The sequence below is a fragment of the Saimiri boliviensis genome, chromosome 16, assembly GCF_048565385.1.
Source record: "Saimiri boliviensis isolate mSaiBol1 chromosome 16, mSaiBol1.pri, whole genome shotgun sequence".
Lineage (NCBI taxonomy): Eukaryota > Metazoa > Chordata > Mammalia > Primates > Cebidae > Saimiri > Saimiri boliviensis.
Genome location: NC_133464.1, coordinates 39,178,443 through 39,204,292, shown reverse-complemented (window position 1 = coordinate 39,204,292; position 25,850 = coordinate 39,178,443). Strand labels below are relative to the sequence as shown.

General features: G+C 37.3%; 1 protein-coding gene across 4 annotated transcripts in view; it reads left to right on the top strand.

The window, feature by feature from the left end:
- Window positions 1–25,850, top strand: part of PIBF1 (progesterone immunomodulatory binding factor 1) — a 238,647-nt gene that overhangs the window by 50,421 nt on the left and 162,376 nt on the right. For all 4 annotated transcript variants that reach the window (XM_039473143.2, XM_039473144.2, XM_074387626.1 and 1 more), the window contains exon 10: window positions 9,809–9,907. In XM_039473143.2, coding sequence (XP_039329077.2) covers window positions 9,809–9,907 — 99 coding nt within the window. The remainder of the gene's footprint in view (window positions 1–9,808; window positions 9,908–25,850) is intronic.

The window sequence follows — 25,850 nt, the reverse complement described above, 5'->3', positions numbered from 1 at the left end:
TTACCTGTGTGGTATAGTTCGTTTTGTGGTAGGAGAGGCTGGTAAAGTAAGATTGGGCCAGATTTTTAAAGGTTCTGTTGTCAGTGGGGAATTTCTAGAGGCTTTATAGTAGGAGAGAAGCATGACTTACTCATTTTTTGTAACTACGATTGCAATGTGGGATGGATTATAATTGAAGAAAGCCTAGAAGCAGGGAGATCATATAGGAGGCTACTGCACAGTTTAGGTGAAAATGAGAAGTAGAAAGAGAAAATCATGGATGAATTTAAAGAATATTTAGGTAGGAGAATTGGCAGGATCTGGTGATTGACAGGAAAAGAACATGAGGAATGACTCCAGCTTTTCTACTTCAGTAGTCTCAGAATGATTGGTGATAAGGCATGGCCATTAGCTCCAGAATACCGACAAAATTTAGAAAGGAAGAAAATTAATTTCTGATTTTTTTTTTTTTTTTGAGACAAAAGAGTTTCACTCTTGTCATCCAGGCTGGAGCACAATGGTGCAATCTCTGCTCACTGCAACCTCCACCTCCCAGATTCAAGTAATTCTTCTGCCTCAGACTCCCAAGTAGCTGGGATTACAAGCATGCACCAATACGCCTGGCTAATTTTTGTACTTTTAGTAGAGACGAGGTTTTACCATGTTGGTTGGGCTGGTCTTGAACTCCTGACCTCAGGTGATCCACCCGTCCTGGCCTCCCAAAGTGGTAGGATTATAGAGATGTGCCACCGTGCCTGGCCCAATTTCTGATCTTTTATAGATGTGGCAGCCCTGACCAAGCCCAAAAGTGCTTATCTGAGATCACATAGCTTATTACTAGAGATGTTTCTCTGCTGTGCCCCACATTTCACTTCCGTTACCCCTCAGAGTAGCAGAAGGGGGCCCTAAGCTGCTAAAGCCCCTCCAACAGTCTTCTCTGATTTTCCTAGGATGCCATTAAAAATACTACCATTTTCGACTGGGTGCGGTAGCTCACGCCTATAAACCCAGCACTTTGGGAGGCCAAGGTGGGTGTATTGCCCGAGCTCAGGAGTTTGAGACCAGCCTGGGCAACATGGTGAAACCCCATCTCTACTAAAATACAAAAAATCAGTCAGGCGTGGCAGCGTGCCCCTGTAGTCCCAACTACTCGGGAGTCTAAGGCAAGAGAATGGCTTGAACCCAGGCGGAGGTTGTAGTGAGCCAAGATTGTGCTACTGCACTCCAGCCTGGGCAACAGAGCAAGGCTCTGTTTCCCAAAAAAAAAAAAAAAAAAAAAGATTTTTATTTTATGCAATAAAAAATTTGAGTAAACTGTTATAATTATCAACCTTTAAATAAACATTACGTTTTCATTTAGATCTTCATATTTAGGTAGCATACTACAATAGCTACTATTTGTTGAGTACCTATTGTCCATCAAGCATTATACTCAACACTTTGCATGCATTGTAAAAAAGGATTAAATGCATTTTATGAAGTTTAGGTATTAATATCCCTATTTTACAAGTAAGGAAATGGAGACATCAAGTGTGATTTGCCTATGATATTACAAATATTTTGTTGTTATAAAATAGATACATCTGAGTCTGCAATGCAGTGCACACTCCATTTAACTGGTCAGGGCTATGTAAACCGATCAAAGATTTTCTATCAAAACTATAATTTTGAAGGTAATTTATTTAAAATAGAAACTCTGTCTTTGTAAAATTATTATACTTTAAGTTCTGGGATACATGTGCAGAACACGCACTTTTGTTACATAGGTATACACGTGCCTTGGTGGTTTGCTGCACCCATCAACCCATCATCTACATTGGGTATTTCTCTTAATGCTATCCCTCCCCTGTCTTCCCATCCCCCAGCAGGCCACAGTGTGTGATGTTCCCCTCCTTGTGTCCATGTATTTGCATTGTTCAACTCCCATTTATGAGTGAGAATATGAGGTGTTTGCTTTTCTGTTCCTGTGTTAGTTTGCTGAGGATGATGGCTTCTAGTTTCATCCATGTCCCTCAAAGGACATGATCTCATTCCTTTTCATGGCTGCATCGCATTCCGTGGTGTATATGTACCACATTTTCTTTATCCAGTCTGTCATTGATGGGCATTTGGGTTGGTTCCATGCCTTTGCTGTTATAAATAGTTCTGCAATAAACATACATGTGCATGTGTCTTTTTATAGTAGAATAAGTTATATTCCTTTAGGTATATACCCAGTAATGGGATTGCTGGGTCAAATGGTATTTCTGGTTCTAGATCCTTGAGGAATCGACACACTGTCTTCCACAATGGTTGAACTAATTTACATTCCCACCAACATGTAGAAGCATTCCTGCTTCTCCACAGCCTCACCAGCGTCTCTTGTTTCTTGACTTTTTAGTAATCACCATTCTGACTAGCACGAGATGGTATCGTATCTCATTGTGGTTTTGATTTGCATTTCTCTAATAATCAGTGATGTTGAACTTTTTTTTATATGTTTGTTGGCCACATAAATGTCTTCTTTTGAGGAGTGTCTTTTGCCCCCCATTCTCCAATAAAGATGTTTTACTAAAGCCCCTAAGACCTTCATGTTGGTTTAGATGGAAACCTACTCGAAGGTTTATAATGAATTTGATCAGGACTGAGTATAGTGACAGATCTATAGTAGTTACTCAGTTAACCATCTACCAGATTCATTCTGTTTCATTTTGACATGTTAACTTTTATTCTGTCAGTTACTTTGTAAACCTTAACACATTAATGGATTTAAGCAATTGTTTTGCATTTTGGTACTTAAATTTTTTATCATTTTTCAACCATAATTTGGGTTCAGTGTTTATTGACTGTGTGCTTAAGTTTTCACATCTAGAAATGAAAAAAATATCTGCTTGAGCACTGTTTTCAGTCCATTTTATGCTGCTATAGCAGGGTACCTGAGACTGGGTAATTTAAAACAAACAGATGTTTGTTGGCTCACAGTTCTGGAGGCTGGGAAGTTCAATATCTATGTGCTGGCGTCCGGCAAGGGCCTTCTCACTACATTATCATATGACATAAGGGAAGATGGTGGGAGACAGAACAAGGGGGAGCCAAACTCACCCTTTTATGATGACACCAATCCCACCCTCATGGCCTAATCACCATTGTCGGGTCCCACTTCTTAATGCTGTTACAATAGCAGTTAAATTTCAACATGAGTTTTGGAGGGCACAAACTTTTAAACCAAGGCACCAACTACAATAAAAGAATAGGAAAGTGTAGCATTGTCACTCAGCAGTGATCTCAAAAAGTTTCTACTGTTAAAATGTATAGCTCCTCCCAAGAAATGTTATTAAATAAGATTTCCACTTTGCTTATTTTGTTTTTATGTCCTATTCGTTAACTTTTCAGTCATCTAGGATAAAGGTAAAACTATCAGTCATTGAATAGAAACAAGATAATCTATTGCAACCTTTCTATTTTATGCCATCTTAAAAGCAAAGACATCACATATAAAAATGAGCAGTTTTATGTTGTGTCCAGGAAGACTTTAGAGGTAGAGGTGGTAAATTCAAACACTTTTCCTGTAAATAAGCTTGTCATATAAAACAGCCTATTTTAATCCTTTGTTGTTCTAACTAGAAAAATATATTTACTTTTATTAGCCAAAAATATATTTGCAAGAAGACAGAAGAAAGAGATGATTGCTTAGTAGCGCCTGCTGAGCTCTTCCAACAGCCTTCCCCCCCCCCACACACTATTTATGCTTGGTAAATTTTAAGTTCTGAGGCATTAGGGATGTTTATTCAGGCTACTCCTTGCATTACCAAACTCTGATTTGATACTGTTAGAATTTCAAAGGTTCCTGAAGTTTTTCTCATTCTTCTGACATTTTTCTTATTACTTTTCAGATATAAATTTAGATTTAGCCTATTGGTACTACGAAATTTATCATCTGGTACTAGGAAAATACATTCTACCCTCTGTGGTAATCTGTTGTTATGAATGTTTTGTTATGAGGTTTTCAAGTTTTAGTTGTGAGCTACTGTTGAATAAACTTCTGTGTATTAAATTACTTGCTGCACAAATGTCACTATATTGCATATGAACTATGTCTATTTTATTATAATAGTAAAACCCTTTTATTTAAGTAATGATTAAGAACTTCTTAAGTTTCTCATTTACATGTTATAATTTAAGTAACCATATCTTTTGGTTTGTCTAAGAAAGTACTGGTTTATGCCTGTTTCTCTGGCATAATTTTTAGTAGCACCCTTTTTTATTCTAAAAAGTGCCCCAGGTTAAAAACTACATTATTTGAACCACTCTCTAGTTATAAAAGTAGGATACTCACTTTCCCTTTTGCATTTCACATAGTATTGATTTAAGATTCCTTTCCTTGGCCTAACACTTTGGGAGGCCGAGGAGTTCAGGAGATTGAGAACATCCTGGCTAACATGGTGAAACCCCATCTCTACTAAAAATACAGAAAATTAGCTGGGCATGGTGACACATACCTGCAGTCCCAGCTACTCTGGAGGCTGAGGCAGGAGAATCACCTGAAGCCAGGAAGTGAAAGTTGCAGTGAGCCAAGATTGTACTCCAGCCTGGGTGACAGAGCAAGACCAAAAAAAAGAGAAAAAAAATTCTTTTATCTTTCCTCTCAATATGTCTTCCACCCACAACATAGGGTGGATGGGACAGATATACAAAGTGTGTGCATATGGAAGATACATAGAGTTACTAGGAAACAAAATGAAAGAATCATGAAAAACACAGTGTTGGAATTTAACATTAAATTATAAAAGTATTTTAAGGATGATATGTTCAGATTTTTGTATCTTGAAACACTTGTTTGATCTTTCTTTGTTATAATTACATTTGCTTATACACTTAGTTTGGTCTTACTAAAACTTGAGCTTCATTAGCTTGTACATGCTACAGATAACTTCTATCAATTCAAGTTTCTCTTTTGAAAAACATTTGAATTCCTGTAATTTGTTTGGTCATTTTATTTCTGTTATATCTTCTAATGCATTTAACATTTAGAAATGGATTAGTTATTAGCTGTATGAAAGTTACTGTCTTATCTGTGGAAGGAATGCATCCAGTATTTTATCAAGTTTATTTTTGAAAGAGCATGTTAACATACTGTGAGCCATGAAAGCTAATGTATAATATATTCACAATTCTTTCAAGGCTTATTTTGATTTCACATCTATTGGTGCCTTGAGGTGGTCATATAAATCTCAAAATATCAGAATTTCTCAAGGAGAAAACATCTGTGAAGCAAAGGAAATTTTTTTTTTTTTTTGAGACGGAGTTTCACTCTTGTTACTCAGGCTGGAGTGCAATGGCACGATCTCGGCTCACCGCAACCTCCACCTCCTGGGTTCAGGCAACTCTCCTGCCTCAGCCTCCTGAGTAGCTGAGACTACAAGCGTGCGCCACCATGCCCAGCTAATTTTTTGTGTTTTTAGTAGAGACGGGGTTTCACCATGTTGACCAGGATGGTCTCGATCTCTTGACCTCGTGATCCACCCGCCTCAGCCTCCCAAAGTGCTGGGATTACAGGCTTGAGCCACCGCGCCCGGCGAAGCAAAGGAAATTTTAAGAGGCAGCACAGTATGATTCACAGCACAGACTCTGGAGCCAAATTGTTTGGGTGCACATTTGGGCTCCACAGCATACTTCCTTTATGACTTTAATACTTAACCTCTTTGTGTTTAGTCTTATCCTTTGTAAAATAGAGGTAATGATAAAACTGCTTTGTGGGATTGTTGTGACAATTAAATGAGTTATGATATGTAAAGTGCTTAGAATGGCTTCTGGCACATGGTAAACAGTATGCTATTACTATTATTATCAGTGGAAGAATACATTCAGTTTATTTCTCTCAGACTTCATATGAAACATGTGAATTGATAATATTAAAGAAAGTACGTATTTGTTATAAGGAATTATGCTGCTTTTTGCTACAGTGTGCAGGTTGTGGACTGCATCTGGAAGGTGTGGTACTTGATAAGGAGACTGGGTTTATGCAGAAATGTTACCCACAAACACCTATGAGAGGACCTATTGGTAGAAGCCTTAGCTTCTTCTCGCCCATTCCCCAGTTCATTTCAGTTTTCTCTTTCTGAATTGCTTTACCTATCTGTCCTTTAAGGCCCAACTTACATGTCACTTTAAAAAAATGTTTCACTTTATTCACCTACCTCTCTTAACTCCAGTAAATAATCAACTCTTTCTCTTTGTGACCCTAGAATTTTGTTTATGCTTTAGTACTTAACATAGTACCCTCTTATCATACCTCCTTTCACAAGCCCTGATGTTAGCTTGTTCTAGGTTTCATTTTATTCTCTGTGTCTTTTCATTTCTAATGTCTCTTGTTGCAAGAAGGGAAATGGGACTGAAGCTTCTCCATCTACCAGTTGAGCATTCATGATTCATTAGTACTGTAAATCTGATCTACTTGGAATTCTCCTGTAGAAATAACATATAGAATAATGAGGCTATATTTGATAAATGAAAATTGAAACCAGTTTGTGGTGATTTGCTGACTAAAATATTTAGATCATTTAGAAAGAAAAAAATATATAAATGTTTAATATAGTTTGAGAATTTTATGCTGTCTAAAACATTAATTTTTCATGTTTCAGTTTGAGAATAGAAAATTTTTGAAGGTTGTTGCAATCAGGATGACATCAGAAAATAACAACATGTCATTTTGTGATAGTTACTTTAGAATGCACTTTCACTTAGATAACAACCCACAACAGTAGTTTATTCTCTTTTCAATAAGAGTTACTTATACTCCAACAATTCTAAAAAGTCTATTTTAATTTCTGGCTTATAAACTATTTTACTGACAAACCTCAAATGGTTGACATGTTTCAAGTTTTAAATTTGTTGTTAATATTGATGGCAGCAGCGGCCCATCTGGAGCAGCTGCTGTAAAGACACCAGGGCTGCATGCTCTGCTGAACCAGCAGGAGCCAGAAACAGGCAGAAACCCCAACCCCTTCCTAGTTGGAGGGGCAGGAGCCTTCCCAGGCGCAGCTGCAGCAGCCCAGCCACTGCTGCAGACCCAGGCATTCCTACAATCTCGTGGGCCCAGAGAGCCTTCTTTCCCCTGCAGGCTGAGACATACCTGCTCCCGCTGCCTGACCTCTTTTCCTCTCCCAGCGCACACTCTGATTTTCAAGTAAAGTTGAGGCCAACTCTGGGCACTTGCAGGTGTGCCTGCTCTTGGGACAGTGCTGCCACCCCAGCCCCCTGCCACCTCAGCCCTCTTTGGACTTTGCACACTGACAAGCACGGGAGGGAGGCCTGCCAATGTGGGGAATGAGGGCAGCTTAGTACAGGCCTGCAGGCACCTTTTGGCACCAACAGCCTAGGCACCAGGGTACAGCTGGTTGATGGCGCCAGAAGGCAGACAGGCTCCTGGGCAGAAATGAGCAGGTCCCCGTTGAAGCCCCACCTGAAGCCAGGGATAGCCTGGAGCACAGGAGCTGGACTGCCAGTTTCACAGACTGGAGTGAGAACTTATGGTGCTTTTATCTCCCAACCCACCCATGGCCACCTATGGACCAATCAGCTTATACTTTCTCCCCACTGGAGCCCACAAAACCCACCCCCCACCCCAGACACTCAAGTAGACATCTGGACAATCTGACTGCATAAAGAAGCTACCCACTGTGGGTCTCCTCTTAGCCAAGAGCTGAGCAGACATTGGGATCACCTGCCTGCAGATAAGAGCTACCCAGTCTGCATCTCCTGAGAACTGTACTGTCACTCAATAAAGCACCTCTTTGCCTTACTCTCCAGTTGTCCATGTACCTCATTCTCCTGGACACAGGACAAGAATTTGGGACCCGCTGAATGGTGGGACTGAAAGAGCCGTTAACACGAACAGGAATGAAACATGCCCCTCACTCGCCACATTGCGCCAAGGAGAGAAGTGGGAAGGAGAGAAGAGCTGCACCCCTTCGAGGAGCCTAGACCTAGGAGCTCCCCAAACAAGGGCTGTGACATCTCTCTGGGGCTCTGCAATTCCTGGTGTCTCTAAGCTTCTGGGCACCACTGCATTCCCTGGTGCCAGCAGTGGAAGCTGCCTGCAGTATGCTGGTCCAGTGGCAGTCTCACAGGGAGCCTGGAGCTGGCCCTGGAGCTACCTTTCCCACTTCAGCCAGCATGCCTGGCTGTGCACAATGGTTGAATCCCTCACTTGCTCACGTATCCCTTGCTGCTGTGCGCCTGGCTTGCCCTGTGCAGGTGTGGGATATCAGCCGGTAGCTTGAGCCAAGTACAGCCTGTGAGGCCGAGTAGGTGGAACAAGCCCAGTAAGCCTGAGCATAACTCAGGCAAAGGCACCACCGACCACAAAGGTTTCCAGCTAAGTGACACCCCACAGATCTTGTGACATCATCATCATGCGAAAGGCTAGATTGAGTACTGGTACAGCAAGTATGACTGCTAGGCATTTCTATCCAATATTCAATAGATAGATCTATTCAAACTTTATAGGCTTTCATGACTCCCTACTCACATTCTATATGAATAATAAAAACGAAGTATAATTTCCAATCCAGTTTTTCATGAGACATAGTGTGGCATGATGTAAAAAGCACTGACTTTGGGGTAAGAAATAACTGGATTCAAATTATGGCCCTTTTAGACTGTGTGACTTGAGGCTAGGTACATGAGCTCTCTAAACTTCAGTTTACTCAGCTATAAAGTAAGTTAGAAAATAAACATAAGTGCTTTGTAGGCATTAAATGAGCAAAATTATTTATGTTACGGTCTTTTTATTTATGTTGTAACTGCTAGAGAGGGAGAGTTTTAAAAAAAATAAAGTAAGTGACTATCTGAAAGAAACTTAATGTTGGTATTTTTTTTAATTCAAGGTTTCATCTTGATTAAAAGGCAAACATTTTGATCTTTGGAAGCTCATGGCTAACTGTATAATCTCCCAATTAGTCATTGTTGTTACCTTCCAGCTTTTGAACACTCCCTTTAACTGACTCTAAATGTATTCTTTCCATCAATTTCAGTTTCTACTGTCCTCAGCACTGTTAAATAGATTACTTTTCCGATACCCTAGCCTCATACTTCCTTAAGCCCTACATGAATATTGACCTTCATCTCAGCTCTACTTCATTTAGCCATACTGATTTTCACACCCTTTTTAGCCACCAAAATTCTGCCACTGAAAGTACTGTTCTACCTCCAAATCACCATTTTCCAACAGCAGTCTCTAATCTTCCCATCTTGCTTGTACAATTATTACACTTTCACTTAATTTGTCATATCTTATCAGGACCTCCAATTCTTTGTCCCTTCTACTTTCTCCTATCTGTCAACCTGTGTTCCCTTTCCTTCCTATGTAACTGAGACTTCAGGGTCCTTCATTTCAACTATTCTCTTGCTCATATCCCAAACTGCCCTCTTATTTTGAGTCTCCACAAAATATCTTTCCCTTAAAATATTTTATGGAGAATTTATTAACCTCCCAAAATCTCAGTTTTCTAGTGGATAATATATGAGTAATTACACCTATCTTATTGGATTCTGGTAAAGAATACATAAATTACTGCATATACAAACAGGTTAGCCTACCCTTTGACCCATGCGGAGAAGGGTAGTGTGACATATAGACCGTATTTGTACCTACACTGGTGTATCCTGCTCTTAGAGACACTGAACCAAGCCAGGGAGGTTTATATAGTGTGCACTTTGGGTCCTCAGCTTCTCAGATGGGTCCGTAAGATTATCAGATAGTCCATCTTTGAGAAAGGACGTTGATGAATCTTTAAAAGATGGATACTTAGGCATTTGAAATAACTGAAATGCATGTTATAAATTTTAGAAATCTTCGAGAAGCAAGGGATAATGCTTTGGCTGAAAAGGAACGAGCAGTGATGGCTGAAAAGGATGCTTTAGAAAAACACGATCAGCTCTTAGACAGGTAAGCATCGTGAAAATAGAAATGTTAAAACTCTTCCATTATTGTTGCTGTTACATATTCATTTAGAAAATATATTTTAAGGAGAGGATAATTTTTGTTTCAATTGAGGTATAATTTATATGCTTTATATTTATAACATGCAACTGTTGTGTATATTGAAAATGTGGTATAGAACAGTTCAGTCACTCCAGAGTTTCCTTACGGCCCTTCAGTCCTTCTTAACCACTGCTACTCAAGGGGCCCCACTTGCTGGTTTCTATCACCACAGATTAGTTTTGCTCCTCTTAGACTAGCAATACTCTGTGTCCGGGTTCTGTCGTTCCACTTTGTTGTCGTACCGGTAGTTCATTCCTTACTATTGCTGAGTAGGAATATATTTTATTCACCTGTCAGTGGTCATTTTGGTGGTTTCCAGTTTGTTACTATCATGAATAAAACTGCCATATAATTTTTTGAAAGTGTTTATTTTTATTTCTCTTGGCATTGGTAATCATCAGGTAGATAAATGTTTTACTTTTTAAAAACCTGCCAAAGATAACACCAAAGCAGTTGTACCATTGTATACTCCCTAGTTTTGTTTGTTTGTTTGTTTGTTTGTTTTTCAAAATCTGTATGTTCTAAAGCAGGCGTCCCCAAACTACGGCCCGCGGGCCACATGCGCTCCCCTGAGGCCGTTTATCCGGCCCCCACTGCACTTCAGGAAGGGGCACCTCTTTCATTGGTGGTCAGTGAGAGGAGCACAGCATGTGGCGGTCCTCCAACGGTCTGAGAGACAGTGAACTGGCCCCCTGTGTAAAAAGTTTGGGGACACCTGTTCTAAAGTATGTGTGTTGGAAGGAAGGTATCAGAGAGAATGATTTATCTTTAATTTATCAATAGAAAACAATATTTATTTTTAATAGCTTTGTTAAAAGGAAAATAACTGATGGGCATTATGGTGAATATCATTACCTCATTAAACATTCTAAATTTTCAATGGTTTGAGTATAGAGAGTAAAAACCATGGCTACCTTAATTTTTTAACTTTTCATTTTGAAATACTTTTAGAATAGTTGCTAAAATGGTACAGAAAGTTTCTCCATACCCTTCACATACTAATAAACTTTTGAAATTAAGTTCAATGGGTCTTTTAGTTGTTAAATGAAGATCAGATTAATATGAGGTTTAAGTAATACATAAAACTAAAATTTGAGGCAAGTCTTCATATAATTAACCTATTGTAAAAATCTTTAGAATGGCTCAAATTGTGTTACTTCTGAATTCACATCAATTTTATAAACTTGGCCTATGGAGGAATTTTAATAAATGTTATGTTGAAGAAGTCATTCCTATAATGTGGAAGTATGTCTTATAATAAACATCATGGTATTGGTCCAGGTACAGTGACTCGTGCCTGTAATCCCAGCACTCTTGGAAGGCTGAGGCAGGTGAGTAACTTGAGGCTAGGAGTTTGAGACCAGGTTGGACAACATGGTAAAACCCCGTCTCTACTAAAAATAAAATAAAATAGCTGTGTGTGGTGGCGCATGCCTGTGAATCCAGCTACTCAGGAGACTGAGGCATGAGAATCACTTGACCCAGGAGGTGGAGATTGCAGTTAGCCAAGGAGGTCATGCCACTGCACTCCAGCCTGGATGGCAGAGTGAGACTCTTGTCTCAAAAAAATTTTTTTAATATATTTAAAAAAAATAAAGATCATGATATGAAAGATCATGATATATAAATTGCCTCCTTTTATTGGAGTGCCTGTAAAGCCTTTATGTTTTACATTTTATTACATGTAACTCTTCCACTTACAAAACCATATGATGTCGCCTAAAGATTCATTTGATTTTGTGTTGATGTCAGTTTTTATTGTGTAGTTTTAGGGATGGCTCTAGAATAAGATTTATGGGCAAACTAGTAAGGTTTAAAAGACAGCATAAGCTGTTAACCAGTAATTCAAAACTTATATTTATGACTTGGTAGATACTGTATGGTTTTGTAAAGTTGGAGGGAACAGTAAGTCTGATCATAAAATTGACTAATTTATATTTATTGGAAGCTCTCCAATGTCCTACACTCTCACACCTAAACCTTCTTATTCTACTTGTCCATACATTTGTGGCTGATATTCATCCAAAGGCCATGGGATACTCTAATACCTACAAGTATTTATTAAATCATTGAGGATTCAATTATTTAATGTTTGTAAATAAACATTGTAAAACTTAGAACAGTGTCTTGCTATGATAACTACTATTATCCTAGAATAATTTGTCCAATGTAGTTTTGTTGTGAAACTTTACTAACTGAATTTTGTTCTTCACAAGTTGCTATCTTTCCAATGAATTTTTCACTAGAATATTAGATAAACTGGAAGACCTCATTTTCAAACTGCCAGATAAGAGGAAGCTTGTTTATTCATAATTCTTTGAAGTCATAGTAAATCCTTGCTTATTCAGAGCCTAATTTTCAGCCAACCTTAAATATTTATGATAGTTTTAAAGTCAAGACAGGGAAAAAAAAAATGTGTTTCTAGACACCACTAAAAATAACCCTTGAGCAGCAAATAGAAATAATGCTCAGGACTGTAAAGGACATTACAGAAACAGAGATTTATGAATGAATGAATGAATGAATGAATGAATGAGAATAATATCTGGGAATGTAAAAGTCAAAATAAGCTTAGGCTTTAACAAAATGCTTGAAATAGCTAAAGTTATTTATCTGTTTTTAAATATATAATATCAATAAGCAAAGGGAAAAATCTCCCTGCTTAGGATTGTAATGTTGTTAAATGACATTTTTAAAAGTAGAATTCTAGATGTACCATCAATTTAATTCTTTCTTAATTTAATATATGAATTCAGTGCAATTCATGTCAGAATTTTCAAAGGACTTTGTGAAATTTGGCAAACCAACACTAAAATTCTTTTTTACAATTATTAATGGATATTCTTGTACATTTACTCTTCCATGTAAATGTTTATAGTTTTATGTTACACCTTTTCTTCATCTGAAGTTCAATTTTGGGATAGTGTATATAGAGAACTAATTTTATTTTTCATGAAAATATCAGTTTCCTTAAGTTAAACTATGTATTTAATGTAATCCAAACAGAACACCAACAAGACTTTTTTTTAAATCAGACAAATAAGGTCTGTGGCTTAGATGGAAAAATTAAGAAAGACCTTAGAAGCCATAGGAGAATGTTTTTATAATCTTGAATTACAAAAGGCCTTTGCAACTCAGGAGTTATAGAAGTAATAAATTGTTAAACTTGACTCCCTACAAATGAAGGATGTTGGTATGGCATCACTACCATAAGGAGGGTCAAAAAAAATTCAAATGCAATCTCGGAAAAAATATTTGCAACATCTGTCACAGTCATGTGACTGATTTTCCCTTCTCCAAATCAATAAATGAACATTAACTTCATAGTAAAACTATACCTATTATCAGCCAGGAGCAGTGTCTCACGCCTGTAATCCCAGCATTTTGGGAGGCTGAGGCGGGTGGATCCCCTGAGGTCAGGAGTTCAAAACCAGCCTGGCCAACATGGGGAAACTTTGTCTCTACTAAAATACAAAAAAATTAGCCAAGCATGGTGGTGCCCACCTGTAATCCCAGCTACTTGGGAGGTTGAGGCAGAAGAATCAGTTAAAGATGGGGTTTTGCCTTGTTGCCCAGTCTAGTCTCAAACTCATGACCTCAAGTGATCTGCCTGCCTCAACCTACCAAAGTGCTGGGATTACAGGCATGCCCAGCCACGCTTTGCTCTCGATCAAGGAATTTTATTTCCAGTACATCCTGCAGGTATACTTGCTAGGTTCCAAATACTCTATATACCACCTTACTTACTGTAGCATAGTTGACATTTAGGCAGTAGGTAAAAGAATTGTAATTCATGAGTATACTTACAGAATACCACAATGTAGTTATACAAAAGGAAGTAAGTAGCTCTTTATGTCAGGACCAGGAAAAATCTATTAACACTTAGATTGCTTCTGGAGAAGGACATCGAGTGTTAGAGGGCTGGTGGACAGATAGAGATTTTGTACCTCATAAATATGGGTACATATTTATGTATCCTCTTTTGTACCTCATACATACTGAAACTTAGAATGTGTTTTTAATTAAATTTAAAGAGTGATTATTAAGAATACTTACATACAAGTTTCAAATCTTAGTTACTGAGAACTTCAAAAATTATGTTTTTAATACTCCTGGTGAACAATGGGAGTGAGTAAAGGGAGTCAACAAATACCATCTTGTTTCATAAAGGGGAAGAAGGTAGTAGATTCTTGCAGCTGTTAGGGAACATATTAGATTACATTACATATCATATTTTGATAATTTATAGTTTGATGTAATGATTTGATGCAAATTGTACAAATTTTCAGCAAATTACTTGACTTTTTAAAACAATACTTTGATGACCCTTTGTTTTTTTCATTGTCAGATAGGCGTGATGATTCTAACCATTTAGGATTTCTTCGAGGCTTAGATATAATATATTTTAAGTATGCATCATAGTTTATGCTCAATAAGCAGCCGTGCTTGCAGTGGTTTTTAAGACTGCTGTTGAAAGAAGCAAGTATCACCACCAAAAGTTAGGATGGATTCTCTAAGAACAAATCAAAGAAGACTACATTTCCATTTTTTAATATTGCAGGGCTAAACCATGGAAATGAGTTAGGTAGGGAACAGGGGATTTGATAAAGACTTTCCATGACATTCTTTTAAACAATATGGGGGAATTATGGGGACAATTCAAGGTCAGGTAAATGGATTAGTAACTTTGAAGGGCCCAAGTGTTGTTAGAGAATCATTAATCAAGAAGTGGTTATATGATGCTCATCTATAATATCCTGCAGTACTGTATTTCTACATTTTTGTCAGTGATTCAGGAAAAATTAAAACCACATTTAACAAATTTGATACAAAACAGAAGAATAACAAATTAATTGAATCATGAAATAAGGATCTAATAGATTTTTTCGAGCAGAATTAATGAGTTGACTGAATGAATTTTAATAGTAACAAATGTAAGATCATGCAACTGAGTCCAGGAAACGTATGGCTTATAGGTTTTTAGGCTTGGACGTGAAATGTGAAATGACCAGGAAGGTTCCAATATGGAGATATTATTCTACAGTAATAAAAGTTATACGTAGAGTGTAATCTATAATTACCTTACCTATAGAACCTGGACACCCAAGCTTTAAGCCAAAAGGTCTTCAGAGAAATATTACAATCATCGCAGAAAGATTCAAAAGTGCTCTGTTAGTGCGAGGCTATAACTACCTACAAATATTTTAAGTGTTCACATATGAAAGAGCTGGATTTCTTACTTGGCAAGACCTAAAGTAGTAGAATTGGGACCATCCCTTAACCACTACAAGAAAGCATCTAATGTATTCTCTATCAGTAGAAGTATTCAGGCATAAGCCAAATTCAGTAGAAATGAGCTTGCTTGTGAAGATTGAAGTACCAAGCAGATAACTTGATGAGTTTAAAGTCCCCTTTCATCCTGATGTGACAACAGTGTGAAAGAGTTGATACATTCATTAAGTTACCATGCAAAAGAACTGGTGAACCCAAGCTAATTTTGAGGGTATAATTTAAAAGATTCTGTAGTTCATTTTTTCCTTGTTTTTTTGTTTTTTTGTTTTTTAAGGACATTGTGTATGTGGGAGGGACCCAGATAATCTGCTGAAGTTATTTTGAGTATAGGGTGCCTATGTTGCCTATGTGTTTAAAATCATATATTTTAGGAATATTGTATGTATTTTGTATATAGTGAAACTTAAAGCAAAATATTCTATTTTTCAGAGGTTAAGTTTTTAATATTCAAATATGTGATTCTGGCTTCCTTTGTAACAAAATCAGAGTAAACAAACGTGTTTTAATCTTTATGTGGAATGTGATTTCCCTGAGTCATGCTTGAGTGAGGCCTCTAACATGCCTATACGTAGTTTTTCTAGTCAGGTATAAGTAGTCTCATCTTTTTCATTTCTGTTGTAAGTTTTTGTTTATCAAATGCCACATTTTTAGGATTAAACAACTTGTGTTATTATAAAGAGAAATGTATGGAAATGGTGTGCCATTTTTCAAATGAATTAAAATGGCTTTTTACTCAAAAACTTTACTTTTCTACAAAGGACAGGACTTTTCTCAAGCAAATGAAAGACCCCATGTATGTCCCAATTCAAGCTCAACAATGAGGTAACAAATGCCCAGTTTTCATGCACATTAACAGTAATTACATCATGTTCTGTTGCTTTGAATCCCTGCATGCACTCCTGAGATTCTCGCTGCCAAAAAGAGGAAATTTTAAAATTCAGTGTGAGTAGTAGAATAAATTGAATACACTGTTACATTTGTTAGCTACTATCTAGAATCCTATATTTTGGATCTAAAATGTAAGCTTGCAAGTCAAAATTAATGTTAATAGTAAACTTTTTTCAGTTATGATTTATTTTATTTAAAAAAATATATATTCTGTACCAGGCACAGTGGCTCACACCTGTAATCCAAGCACTTTGGGAGGCCAAGGTGAAAGGATTACTTGAGCCCAGGCATTTCAGACCAGCCTGGGCAAAATAGTGAAACCTCATCTCTACAAAAAAAAAAAAAAAAAGTAATCATTATTATATATGAGAATATATGGGGGGTGTGTGTGTTTGTGTGTGTATTCTGTATTTTAAAATAATTTTCAGTCTAAGGTTTTAAATGAATACTGTTTGAAATTATGTTTTCAATCCCAGCTTCTCTGGTAATGGTAGGATTTTTGTCCTCATTTTATGTTAGTAGAAGGCCAAAGTAAGAAGGCATGGAAAATCAGGTGAGCAGAGTAACTGATTTTTATGTCATACTGGGCTAGTTTAAAGCTTGATAAAGAAACCAGCTGTCCTAAATTTCCATTCATTTTTTTTTTTTTTTCATATTTCTATATACTTTTATCTTCTGTTTTTTAATCTGCTACCAGACTGAAGCAGTGGCATGATCTCGGCTCACTGCAGCCTCCACCTCCCAGAGTTCAAGCAATTCTCATGCTTCAGCCTATGAAGTAGCTGGGACTACAGGTGTTTGCCACCATGCCCGGCTAATTTTTGTATTTTTAGTAGGTATGGGGTTTTGCCATGTTGGTCAGGCTGGTCTAGAACTCCTGACCTCGAGTGATCCGTCCACCTCAGCCTCTCAAAGTACTGGGATTACAGGCATGAGCCACAGCACCTGGCCCTGCTGCTGCCTTCTTCAACAGATAAGGAAATGTTTGTCATCTGCAAGGTAAATTTAATGGAATGAAAGATACTGAGATTTGAAATGAAAGCCATAGTATCATTCAAGCTTTTATTAATAAAAAGCTCTGATAATTTTACTCATATTACCTCTAGTTCTCATAGTTACACAAAATAACGTACATCATAATTTTTTGAATGCAGAAATTCCTCTCATTCTCCCCTCCCCCAGAATTTTTTCATGGCTTTTAAAGCCACTGTTTCATTTGACATATATTCATTTGGACAAATTTATATTAATATCTCAAGCTGGACTCATTGCTTCCTAACTTATCATGAGTGGTTCTTTTCCTTTGCTAGTACAGGCCTGAAAAATAGTAGTAATATAGTAGACATGAAAGCATTAAGAAATGTAGTTCTGAGTAAAAATATCTGTTCCTTTCCATCTGAACAGAAGACTCTAGAAGAAAGTGATGAGAAACTCCCAAATTAAGATCACAGTGTATAGGTTTTATTTTTATGTCAACTCTCATCTATCTTCCTTTTTCTTTTCTAGGTATTAGTCTAATCTTAAATCCCTTGTCCTACCAGTAACAATGGCCCTGGGAAACCTTTAACTATTCATGGGCAACCAGTAAGTGGGCACTGGCTCTGAAGTATACAGCTTGAATATTTTTGAGCAGCAAGTCAAAATACTCACACAGAACAATTTAATACTGCTTTCTTTCTGTCAGTCTTCTTTAAAAAGAAGGACTGGGAAGGATTTGTGTCAGAAAATACTTACTATCTATTGGGAGAATTAATGATGGATGCCAGTGTTTTTAACCTGAAATTCTGTGGTATAGAACATCTTTATACAGAAATAGACTACAATTATCAGCATATTTTGTTGTATAAATAGAATGATTGGTATGGGAAAATGCTGTTTTCTACTGAAGCAAACTTCTTCTCAATTCTGAATAACTGAATGGCTGTCACTCTTGGGATGAATTTGCTTTATACCTTGTAAAATCAAGGCTTTTTCTCACAGTTCTGTCTTGGTCTGTATTTTTTTACTTCCTTTTTAAAATAATTTTATATGTGCATAGAATTTATAAGAATGGTGCAAAGAACCCTTCTGTGTCTTTTATCCAATTCACCCCTTTTTAACATTTTGCTACATTGATCATTTTTATTATTTCTTTTTCTATCCCTCCCTCTTCCTCTTTCTCCTCTTCCTCCCTCCCTCCCTAGACACACACACACACCCCCACACACCCCCCCCCCACACACACACACACTTTTTTTCTGAATAGTTTAAGAATAGGTCGAATATGAACCTTTAAGCCTTCAAAATGTATTTCTTAAGAATAAGAATGTGTTGTTTGAGACCAGCCTGACCAACATGAAGAAATCCTGTCTCTACTAAAAATACAAAAAAAATTAGCCAGGTGTGGTGGCGCATGCCTGTAATCCCCCAGCTACTCGAGAGGCTGAGGCTCGGGAGGAGTATCACTAGAACCCGGGAGGCAGAAGTGGTGAGCCAGGATCGCGCCATTGCACTCCAGCCTGGGCAACGAGAGCAAAACACTGTCTTAAAAAAAAAGTTCTGTTATTAAGTGTACTATACCTTTAAAATTCAAGATAATGTTGATAGCATTACTTTTGTCTATTTTTGTCAGTTGTTCCAAACATGGCTTTTGTGGTTTTTTTTTTTGAGACAGAATGTCACTGTCACCCAGGCTAGAGTGTAGTGGTATGATCTCCGCTCACTGCAGCCTCCACCTTCCAGGTTCAAGTGATTCTCCTGCCTTAGCCACCTGAGTAGCTGGGATTACAGGCCCTGCCACCATGCCCAGCTGATTTTTTTGTATTTTTTTAGTAGAGATGGTTTTACCATGTTGGCCAGGCTGGTTTCAAACTCCCGATCTCAAGTGATCTGCCTGCCTCGGCCTCCCAAATGACTAGGATTACAGGCATGAGCCACCACACCCAGCCCCAAATACGTCTTTTTATAACAGTTTCCTGCCACCCCCACCCCCTGCACCGGATCCTGTCCAGAATCATGCATCACTTTTAGTTATCAGGCCTCTTAAGTTGCCTTAAACTTTTAACAGTTTTTTATTTTTTCTTTTTTAGTTTGTTCTTATGACATTAGGTCCTTTTTCCTTTAATTTTATGTATATTCTCCTTCCAGGATTTCATCTTTTGCTCATCTTCAACTGTTAACTGAAGGAAATTACCAGCAATGTCTTAAAACACAAACCATGCCTTTTCTTGTGTCTTGTGAACTCAGATTTCAAGCTGCATGACTGACATTTTTACCTGGGTGTTTTTCTGAAGTTTAAACTCAGCATTTCTGAAGCAAAATCACTGTCTTTCCACATTCACCCCTCTTCTTCAATTTCTGTTGAGGCAAACAAAAATTTGCTTCACATCTTTATTCACATCTGTAAGTTACACTACTACCATTTTAAAGCCATTTCTGTTTGAACCTTCAGAATAATAATCCTTTTCCCCTTCTCCTGTGTTTAATCGCTCATCAAATTTCATGCATTTTTTCCCTGTAGTATCTCTATTTTTTTTTTTTTTTTTTTTTTTTTTTTTTTTTTTTTGAGACGGAGTTTCGCTCTTGTTACCCAGGCTGGAGTGCAATGGCGCGATCTCGGCTCAACGCATCCTCCGCCTCCTGGGTTCAGGCAATTCTTCTGCCTCAGCCTCCTGAGTAGCTGGGATTACAGGCATGCGCCACCATACCCAGCTGATTTTTTTGTATTTTTAGTAGAGACGGAGTTTCACCATGTTGACCGGGATGGTCTCGATCTCTCGACCTCGTGATCCACCCGCCTCGGCCTCCCAAAGTGCTGGGATTACAGGCTTGAGCCACCACGCCCGGCCTGTAGTATCTCTAAAATCCTCTTCACTCCTGTGGCCATCATCCCGAATCAGCTTCTTATTGCTTCTTGACTGGTATCATGTTGTAATTATATACAATAACCTCTTAATTGGTTGCTCTGTCTCCCTCACTGAGTTAATACTTTTACCCACATCTCTTCTTTCTTTCATAGTTTTACATTCTAACATCATAATTTGTGCAGGAATTTGAATAAGAAAGTTGCTGATTCATAACTACTTTTTTTCTCACCCTTCTCCTTTTTATTCAGCCAGTAAATATATACTGATATCTACATCTACCATGTGTAAGACACTAAGATAAGCCTCTAAGATAATGTATCCTAAGGTGTAAATTAGTAAATAAACTAGAGTTTGCTCCTGCTGAGAAACAATTAAGGGAAACAGAAAATGAACAGTTAAATGTAGAATTCTTAAATTATCATTATATATTTTGATGATTGCTCTGAACTAGGTTGTGTGCAGAAGAATAATGTCTGGAGCAGGGTATACTGTGATAGGGTAGCCATGAAAGGCCTCCCTGACACTTAAGCTAAGTCATTTGTCTCTGATTTCCAAGTACATTGCATCATTTTTCTCCTCTTAACCTCAGGTGCCACTGCTTTAGTCAAGCCTTTATTTTCTCTTGCCTGAACTGTTACAGTAGTCTTTGAACTGTCTCCCTGGTTTTCGTTTAGTCCCCTCTACTTTCATCACACATTCTTCAAGGGTAACTGAGAACTCTGATCATGTTATTCAACAGTATGACATCCAGGCTGCACAGCTTAGCATTTAGGGTCATTCACAATACATTCTGCCTGTCTTTCCCTACTCAGGTCTTTCTTTTTGATTCTCCCCATATACTCTACACCAGGCGTCCCCAAACTACAGCCCGCGGGCCGCATGCAGCCCCCTGAGGCCATTTATCCAGCCCCCGCCTCCCCCCACCCACCCCGCACTTCAGGAAGGGGCACACCTCTTTCATTGGTGGTCAGTGAGAGGAGCACAGTATGTGGCGGCCCTCCAACGGTCTGAGGGACAGTGAACTGACCCCCTGTGTAAAGTTTGGGGACGCCTGACTTAGAGTTTTCCCCTCTAAAGGCAGTCTGAATGCTGAAAACAGTACCCAGGTTGTTAGACCCTTCATTTCACTACACCTGTGGTTCACAAATACAGATCAATTTTAGTCACCTAGAGATGTTTTTTGTTTGTTTCAGAAGACATATTCCTTTGTCCTCTTCCACTCCTAGTAAATAAGGATCTCTGTAGAGGGGATCCAGGAATTTATGCTTACAAAGCTCTCCAGGTAATCCTGATGCATTCTTTCCTCATATATGCCTTCAGGAAGTACTACACAAAAGTATAGTATTTAGTAAACCAAATAACTTTGTAAAGAAACACTTTGTAAACTGTAAGTAATAGTATAATTACTACTACCTGTACTGTTAATATAGTTATCTATACTATTAATATAGTTATTGCTATCTGTGCTATTAACATGTTAATATAGATAACTATTACTATGTATACTATTAATATAATAGATATTATTGTCTATCACTGTGTCCTTTCTTGGTCCCTTACCAGCAATCTCTAAGATAAAGTAAACTTCTTCTCTAAAGCAAACGCCCTAGTCCTAAGGTTTGAAAGAACTTTAGGAAGTGATTACAGGAAAAATGTTGATTTTCCTTTTCTTTTTTTTTTTTTTTTTTTTTTTTTGAGACGGAGTTTCACTCTTGTTGCCCAGGCTGGAGTGCAATGGTGCGATCTCGGCTCACCGCAACCTCCTCCTCCTGGGCTCAGGCAATTCTCCTGCCTCAGCCTCCTAAGTAGCTGGGATTACAGGCACGTGCCACCATGCCCAGCTAGTTTTTTGTATTTTTAGTAGAGACGGGGTTTCACCATGTTGACCAGAATGGTCTCGATCTCTCGACCTCGTGATCCACCCGCCTCGGCCTCCCAAAGTGCTGGGATTACAGGCTTGAGCCACCGCGCCCGGCGATTTTCCTTTTCAAATGTTGTTAGTAGAGCAAGTGCCAGAACTCCGGCAAATGTCTTTATTCCCTGAAATGTTGAAGAAGAAGAATTACAGAAATTACATACCAGTAAGCTTGAATAGATCCCACCATGAACATTCTACAACAATTTTAAACAAATAACATCGAGAAAAGGAAATGGTGAAAACCAAAAGCCACCATTATTTAACTGTTGTCTTGACAAACTACTTTTTACCTTTTTTTTATTTCGAGCTATTTACTAGAAGCTCCGGAAGAGAATGCCACTTATGGAAGAAATACCAATTTAAGCAAAATGTTTTATCAAGCTTAAAAATATTTGTAGATACATGGAAATTAGAAAATAACATTATTATTAAAGCAGATTAAATATCAATTCCCAAAGAATGTTGACTAGTAAATCATCTTAAAGGGGCCATACTCATTAAATGTTTTCAAGTTTTTTAACTTAATTTTCAATTAGTCATTGGTTAAATTACATAGGTTAAAGCTAGACTGTGCAGTGAACGAAACACATAGTAAAGGTAGTTCTTTTCAATTATCACACTTTAAACAAACCTCCATTTAGTTATAAATTCAATAAAGTGAATACCATGTACCTGTCAATACCCCATTTTGAGATCCCTCTTCCCATTCCTCAGGTCTAATAGAAGAGTAACAGTAAGTTAGCTGAGTTTTATATAAAATTATACACTAGGAAACTTTGACCTACGATTTAAAGAGAAATTTGTCTTTAACACTGAAATGTTTTGTTCAGTTGATGGAGGACTTTTTAAAGTGAAGGTGAAACTCATGCCCATATTATATGGACAAAAATAAAATTGAGAAGAAATTTTGATTCCCACTGGAAATAAGGAAGAACCCAATTTGATATCATAAATTTCAAGGAATATTTGTCAGATTCAGTGTAACAGGTTCCAAAATGAATGTGTAGCAGGAGAACTCTGCAATTCAGCATAGTACAGTGGAGTAGATTGCAAATTCAAAGATAAAATAAATTATTGTGGGGGAGTCAGAAAAGACCAATATGGGACACAAATTAGCTTTTTTTTTTTTTTTTTTTTTTTTTTTTTTTTTTTTTAATGAAGGGAGACAGCAGGGGTAATATAAAAGCTACAAAAGTTAAAGAAAACATTTTGAAAGATTTATTCTAGAAATGTAAAATGATTTTAGATTATAACCTATTCACAGCTAAGCAAATTTAAGCAAGCACAGCAGTCTTTGAAGTCAAAAATATGAGAATAGAATTAGATGGCAAAAACTGATGAGATAAACTATCTGTGAAAATGATAGTAAATCAATTAAAAGAAATGAAAGATAAATAGTATTTAGGGTCAGGAGAATTTCAGAAAACCATTTTGGTAACTTGAGGCTGGAGGTTTATAAAGTAGAAAAAAGAAGAAAATTATAAAAACAACTAGAGAAGAAGTAATTGATGTGGAAAACAGACAGTATATATTCACCTTCAGTGTGCCAAGGGAAGAAAACAACAAAATGGAACAGGAAAAAACATTTAGGGATATAATAGAAGAAAATGTTTTCTGAAATAAGGAATCTGCAGTTTAGAAGAAATCACATTCTGGGTAGTATGAAGAGGATGGGAAATAGCAACATCATAAAGTTACAGAACATCAATGTTAAAGGAATAGTATTAGAAGCATCTGAGCTGAATAAGTTATTTACTAAGGAAAAAAATAATTCTAAGCTTCATATAGTGACTTACCTAAAGACCCAACTACTTGGGAGGCTGAGGAGAATCGCGAAAGTCCAGGAGTTGAGGACAAGCCTCGAAAATATAGTGAGATGCCCCCCTCAAATAAATAAGTTAATTAATCTCATTGAGCTCAAGATTTTATTCCATAATAATAATTTATTTATTCATTTAGCAATAATTTATTAACCACCAAGCACCATTTTCAGGCACTGAGATTAAGGGTTTAAGATGAAAGACTCTCTGTCTTAACGGAAGTTGTGTTTCTGTGATGTAGACCAGAAAATACACAAATAACTAAATAATTTTTAGGGAGTAGCAATTATTTGAAATACATGAAATAGAGTATGATTCAGGGAAGTGTGCAGTCTGAAAGATGAGAAGGAATCAGTCATGTAGGGTCCCATGAAGCATATTACCCATATGGCCTTCCTGAAAAGCCTACTGGACATTGTAACTTCACCAAAGAAGGAAATAATCAAAGAACTAATGGATTGAGTTGTCAAGGTAAAGAAATAGCAGTGAACATTTAGTGTAAAATATAATCTTAATGACCTTTGTCGTTTCGGTTACAAAACATTGTAATCATAATTGTTAACAAGAAATTATAACATAAAAATAATAGAAGTAGAGGCAAAATAGCAGAAACTTCCAACGAAAATTGATGGTAAGAAAAACAGTGTTTATATATAAACAATATATAGGCCGGGCACGGTGGCCCAAGCCTGTAATCCCAGCACTTTGGGAGGCCGAGGCGGGTGGATCACGAGGTCAAGAGATCGAGACCATCCTGGTCAACACGGTGAAACCCTGTCTCTACTAAAAATACTAAAAATTAGCTGGGCATGGTGGCGTGTGCCTGTAATCCCAGCTACTCAGGAGGCTGAGGCAGGAGAATTGCCTGAACCCAGGAGGCGGAGGTTGCGGTGAGCCGAGATCGCGCCATTGCACTCCAGCCTGGGCAACAATAGCGAAACTCCGTCTCAAAAAAAAAAAAAAAAAAAAAAAATATATATATATATATATATATATATAAAATGTTCTCAAATTTCATGAAAGAATCAATAGTTTTATGAAGTATATGTTTTAGCGTATCACTTAAAACTAAACTATAAATGGAACAGACTATGTATTTTGCATACTACCAGAGAAGGGAAATAAAAAGCAGTCACAGGCTATATAACAAAGGACAGATAGCAAAGCAAACAGCAAAGAAGGAAAAAACAAGAGACCATAAATTAAGATAGAAGAAGACTAAACACATATTTTCTAACAACAGTTGTAAATGTGACAAACTCACTATGTATATAGGAAAAGAAATACAGTTTGTGTCAAAAAGAAAACTTTTTTCCATTTTAATAAGTGACTCCATCTTTTAAAGATGAAAAAAGGCAAAATAATACAAAATTAAATCTATTCTAAAATTATTTATTAAAAATTGTCTTAAAATAATAATTCAGAACCTTGAGAATCCCTGTGTACACAATAAAGATATGCTTAAGAACCTTTATGTGTCAGATTTCCAAGAGGGAAAGTGCTTATTGTTCCATTCTGGGTTCCATGCCCAGCCCAGGAAGCTCAACTGTTGCCAGAGGCGATGATCACGTTTTAAAAACATAGTTTAGGGGTATGTATACTGTCTAGATAAAGTTCTAAATAAAGGGCATGCTGAACAGATAATTCAGTTGATCAATTACTATAGTTCCTGCTTTAAAACACAATTAATGAAGCAAAGAAACTAAACTCAGAAAATATAAACAAGTTGGAATCATGTTGTTAATTCATAAGCACTTACTAAATCCAGCTTACGGCCACATTAAAGTTACAATTATGGATATATATTTAAATGTGTGACTCATAAATTAGTTTAAAAATCAGGTTCATTCATCTTATAGACCTTGTTTGAGAGAGTAAGAGGATGAGGTATTCCATGGTCTTTTCTAAGTTTAGCCAGCTGCCTCCCAAATGTTTAATTTGGGGTTACTCGTTGAAAGAGTAGACTGAATCAATACAAATATGTAAGTGCTACTAGAAAAAGAACTCAAGTACATGTTCTTCTGATTACTCATCAATAGCATCAAAAGGAGATGATGTGGATGAAGGAAACAGATTATATGTGT